This window comes from Zea mays, unplaced genomic scaffold, assembly GCF_902167145.1.
Source record: "Zea mays cultivar B73 unplaced genomic scaffold, Zm-B73-REFERENCE-NAM-5.0 scaffold_321, whole genome shotgun sequence".
In the NCBI taxonomy this organism is placed as follows: domain Eukaryota; kingdom Viridiplantae; phylum Streptophyta; class Magnoliopsida; order Poales; family Poaceae; genus Zea; species Zea mays.
In genome coordinates, this window is record NW_023366950.1 from 25,001 (window position 1) to 30,434 (window position 5,434).

The window sequence follows — 5,434 nt, forward strand, 5'->3', positions numbered from 1 at the left end:
CTAAAGGGGATTTCTTTCAGCCAACATCCTGCCTGCCTTAGTGGCCCCTCTCTGATAAGGAAACGAAAAAAAAATGACAAATCTGGTCCTTTCAACTGTCTGTACTAAATTACTTTGTACGAATGCACATCTCGGCCGTCGGGTAGCTGCTCACCATTTAAAAGTATATATCCGTTGTTTCAGAAATGGAATTGCTATTCTCGATTCAGACAAGACACTGATTTGTTTACGAAACGCTCTTGATTTTGTAGGATATCTCATTTGTCAAAAAAGCCGTTCCTTCTTTTTAAAGACGAAGAATTTATTTATATATTCGATAATGGCAAAAATGTGGAGCTGTATCAATGATTCTCAATGGAAGATCGGGGCTTTTTTTACCAATTCTTATGCTAATCCTAAGAAATTCCGTTCAAGAAACAATAAAATCTATTTTGGGTTGAACCGACAACCTGATTGTGTGGTTATTCTTCATCCAGATAGAAAGTCATCGGTCATACTGGAAGCTGATCGATCACAAATACCTATTGCATCCTTAGTTGATTCTACGATCCCATGGAAATTAGATAAAAGAATCAATTATTCCATCCCTGCGAATGATCCTATGCGGCTCGTATATCTATTTTGTAATTCGATCACGAAAACTGTGATTCTTGAACGGAAAAGAATCACTGCAAAGAACAGAACACCTCGTTCCCATTTATCTTCTTGTACGGAGAAGTCCGCCGCTGGAATAATAATCCACTCCAGAGAAGTTTCTTCTTGGGCGGAGTTAGGATCTGAACTTCTCCCTGTAGTGGCCAACTACTTGCAAATTTATAGCGAAGGTGCAGTACCGCAGCCACAAGGGGGGGCAGCCCAAGTAGTTCAGGGGACGCCAACGCCAGCCCCACAAGAGGCCCCCCTACCCTCAATTGTGCCACCTTCTTGTTACTCGCTGACCGGGTATGTGGAGGATTGGGTTGCTTGCAATCCGACTTTCATGAGTGATGCTTTAAATGAGAATATGATGGGTCGGGGCTCTTTAGTTCACTCCTCTGGCTTTCCAGCAGCTTCAGGTAGCGGGCCCTCCCTTAACCCTGCTGTGGCCTCTACCCCCTCCTCGTCGTTTTTCCAAGGGGTTGGTTCTGCTTTGGAGGCCGCCGCGGCACCGGCGGAACCCGGGGAGGAAGTTCAGCAGGGGGCCATTGAGGCTCTAAATGTCGCTGCGCTTCCCGGTGTTCCTCAGGATGAGCTGTTTGGAGCCATGGAGCAAAACCTCGGGACAGCCCGCCCTTCCTCAGGTTCCAGCGGCCCCGCCTGCAGCTCCAATTCATCAAGATATTGAGCCTATGATTCTAAGTGCAAAAAGCTCAATATACAACAACTTAACAATTTTGTCGATTCAAGAATGCGTAATGCATGGCTTTCAGATCTTTGAATTTAGAAATGTTGTTTCTTTCATTTATAGAAATCAGGAAGTTGTTTCTTTCATTTATACCTATGATATCCACGCTAAAGATGAGTGCCTTCTTTTCTTTGACAGTTCATATCAGCTATCCCATCTCTTTCTTGCTCGGTGAAAGGAATATCACTATCCCATATATATATCTATTTCAAGAAATATCACTATCCCATCTCTTCTATTAGTTCTAGTTACTGACCCTCGAATACTGTGCTTTCTTACCTAGCTATTATGCATAAACCAGTGCTGCTAAAACACCTAGTCCTTACTTCTATTGAGACTCTACCCTTGCATGAAAAACACTGTCTTGAAAAAACGACTTGCTTTTTGAAACTATACATCAGACTTTAAGGCATTCAGAAAAATCCAGTATCGACAGGCCTAGTTCTTTTCCTTTGCTTATGCAGGGCAAGAATTTGTAGAGTTCAATCAGTACAATAAGAAATAAAAAGTATTTTGTGGGTCAGGCGACACCCAGATTTGAACTGGGGATAAAGGATTTGCAGTCCCCTGCCTTACCGCTTGGCCATGCCGCCAAAAGAAAGAAGAGAAAGAACTGGGAGTTGGCGCCTACATAACAGGTAGCTTGCTTACCAAGCCGTCCTGGCAAGCTCCTACAGTTCTCTTATTATTCTTGACTTGACTTATTAATAATAAAACTACTCACTAACAAAATGAAAGACGATCTAGAATCTACCCAAGAAGATAGAGAGTCCCACATACGAGAAAAGGTCACAAATGGAGTTGAACCAAGTAACATTGCAAAGGCATAATGATAGTAGGGTCGGGATATCCCCGCCCTCCGAACCGGACGTGAGGGTCTCCCCTCATCCGGCTCTCCGCAGGGGAATCTCCACTCACTGCTTCCCCTAATATCCTCCCTCCCTTTACCACATCATGGGGGTTTACAGGAGATCCCAGAGACTCGCTCGGAAAGGCTGCTATACCAAACATTATTACTTAACTACAAAGAAAGAAAAGACTATAGTAGTCACTAGACTGACTATAGTAGTCCGTCCGGCTGCTCTTGCTTAAATCATTACTCTTCATTCTCCCGTGCTCTAGCAATTGCGCTCCCTAGACCACTACCATTTAGTTAGGTAGGGACAATCAATCAATCCAATCCAATCCAATCCATAGTTACGGGAATAACGGAATGCATGGGGATCCAAAAAAAGAGAAAAATGAATATTTTCTATGAAATCCTTTCTTTCCATAGATGTATTTATAGTATGTGCTGCTGAGTCATCACTTTCATCAAATATGATGAGTGATCTCACTAAATCACGTTCGTGGAAATGGAAGGGTCCATGGCGGTAATTTCGCCCCCTGAAGTCCAGAAAGATTGGAAAATAGATTTTATAATCTAGATAAGCCTCAGCTATTTTCATAGTATATAGTTCGAAGGTTGACGCGTGTATATTTTTTAACAATACAGATTTCAACTCACTATATCGATAAATCGTTGAAAGCTCCTCGTGTTTAAACAAAAGGCTAGATAGTAGCCTGAGCGCCTCCTTTCGTTTAAATAAAGCTAGATTCTTCGGCCTGAGAAGCCCCACGGACACTAATACACTCCAATGTTTTTGTATAAAATCATAGACTAATTTATTAATTCGATAGGGCTGCCGCTGAAGCTTCTTCACAGCACTCAACACTGGTTGAGATATCTCGCGATCGATATGTATGTCAAATACACCATAATCTTTTTCACTTAAGAGAGTCGGACTATCTCCACTCTCCCTTTGTAGGGTTGTGAGGTAACCACCTCTATAACTCGATAGAGGGGTCAGATTCGTTATATATGGATCCGAGACTTCCGCGGTTGCGGTGGGCCGTAATTCCCAATCGGCTGGAGGGTATACCATAGGTAAGGTTGAACAGAAGGGTAGATCTTTAATGTCAAATAGACAATCTACATAGCCCGGGTATATTACATTTTTTGGCTTCTTATTCTTCTTATCAAAGAGAAAAACAGGTTTTTTGACTTCTATCAATTTCCTGCTAGCCAGCCAGCCAAACAGGGCTTCCCCTATACCGGGCTCCTTATGTTTACTGATTCGAACTCTTTTTCGATTCGTTTGTTTTGATATGCTCTTTTTCTTTCTATCCAGCTCGGAATGTACATCACCATTAAAGGTATCCACACCTTTATCTTGCAATAAGATGTTTTCATCTTCATTTATCTGCTTATCACCCCGCTTAGCTTTTTTGCGCTTTCTATCCTCAGCGATTATACGATTATACTCAATCTTAGCTGCGGAATCTAGTTCACTCACCAATGTAGCAACTTGAACACTAGCCTTATCCAAAGCAAACACATTAAACTGCTTGCTTAAGACAAATACAACTATACATTCCAGTGTATAGGTGCCCATAGCTCTAACGATATCTAGATCGTCTGGTTTCCCATATCCTCAGCTGTGCGCTGACCCCCTGGAGGGATCCAGTGTTCAGCGTTGTACTTATTATTTTGCAAACCCCAACGTTTGACTGTGTCAACATTGATATCTTCTGAAGTACCGACTTCTACACCCCGCCTTAGTCTCTCCAATTCAGTCTGCATAGACTCTCCTAGCTGCTCTCTTTTTTCATCCTCTAAATCAGGGTCTCTATCCGTTGATACCCTAACTGACTCCCTGATCGGGTTATAATTACAGTTAAAGAAATCGCTCTTAATTTTATCTTTCTGCAATTCTAATTCACGCATTTCTTTCTCATATCTAACCTCATACTCGTATTCTCTATATTTCAATTCAGGAATCTGACTCTTTTTCAAGAGTCTTTTCACTTCGGCCAATTTTTTTGCTGTCAGTGGAGGATAGTTCATATTTTTCTTTTTTGTGTGTCTTCTTGCAGGTTGGATTTATTTAGTTTGAGACATGTAAGGACTTCTCCGGAGAGGTATTCTCTTCAGTTCTGTCCATCTCTGTCGGCACCATTGTTATCTGTCTCTTAATAGTAGAGGATCGCCGACGCCCTGTCTTTGAAGTAGATACCTGGTTGGTATCTTTATGTAGATTGGAAATGTGCTTGTATACTTTTCTATTGCCCAGTGACTCTGAGAAAAGTGGGAAACCATGTCAAATCCGCATGCTTGGCCTTCGGATTCGTAGTCATAGGTGCCTTGCTTATATTTATTTTCAGACAGGCGGCATAGGATCAAAGGTTTCGAACCAAGAAGTTTCCCATTCCTTTGGCGACGCAGGGAAGTCTCATTTGGAATTTCATATAGCCAGTGGAAAGAGGCGGTTTCTGAGAAGCATCCAAAGGCACTGCGAAGAATATCCATGGCGCTAAGGACTCGATCGGAGGTGCCTTCCTCAGGAAGAATGGTTGGGAAGAGACATCATGAATCCTCATTCTTTCGAATGAACTTATATGAATTATGCATTTTTCTCGTTTCCGTCCATTTATGTTCATCCACATTTTAGAAATAGAAATTCATCCCGAAATAACCAACTACCGCTTTCCTCGAACTCTGGCTTCTGCATTAAGTTAAGTGAAGGTAGTCTAGGGTAAGGCCCGAAGAAGTCATTTAAGAAATCGAATAAGAAGCTCGAAAGAAGTGAAGGCGTATCAGATACGGATCAGTCTCTTTCCCCGTAGGCATGAGTACGGCACCCTTGACTGGTTCTAACCATTCATTCTTCCCTGGTTCGACGCTTTCTCTAGTGGAGTGGATATGTGTTCGTCTACTTGACCTTTGTTGGTTCATACATACCTTTTCATTCCTGCTAGTAAGGCATCCCAGCTTTGCCTGTCCCCACGACTGCCCGCATCAACTTGAAACCGGAGAGCACTGGCACTGAGATACCTTACTTACTGAATTTCCTGCTGGCCTTCCCTTACCTGCCCTTCCATTTAGGTTGACGAATGGGATTTCCTTTTCTAGAAACACTGGGAGACTGGGTCTTCTCAGACAGAGATGGTTCTGCTCAGCGAGAGAACGAGCATACGAATCAATTCCATGCCCTGAACTTTGAACCAGAG

At 42.6% G+C, this 5,434-nt stretch overlaps 1 protein-coding gene and 1 non-coding gene across 2 annotated transcripts in view; one reads left to right on the top strand and one right to left on the bottom strand.

The window, feature by feature from the left end:
- LOC118474731 (uncharacterized) overlaps positions 1-1,368 on the top strand; it is a 9,213-nt gene extending 7,845 nt beyond the window's left edge. The window contains exon 1 of the mRNA XM_035963752.1: positions 1-1,368. This exon is cut by the window's left edge and continues 7,845 nt beyond it. Coding sequence (XP_035819645.1) covers positions 74-1,324 — 1,251 coding nt within the window. The 5' untranslated portion in view covers positions 1-73 and the 3' untranslated portion in view covers positions 1,325-1,368.
- A 538-nt stretch (positions 1,369-1,906) lies between these two features.
- On the bottom strand, positions 1,907-1,977 carry TRNAC-GCA (transfer RNA cysteine (anticodon GCA)). The gene has a single exon. It is a non-coding gene; the product is annotated as a tRNA-Cys (tRNA).
- Positions 1,978-5,434: the final 3,457 nt, after the last annotated feature.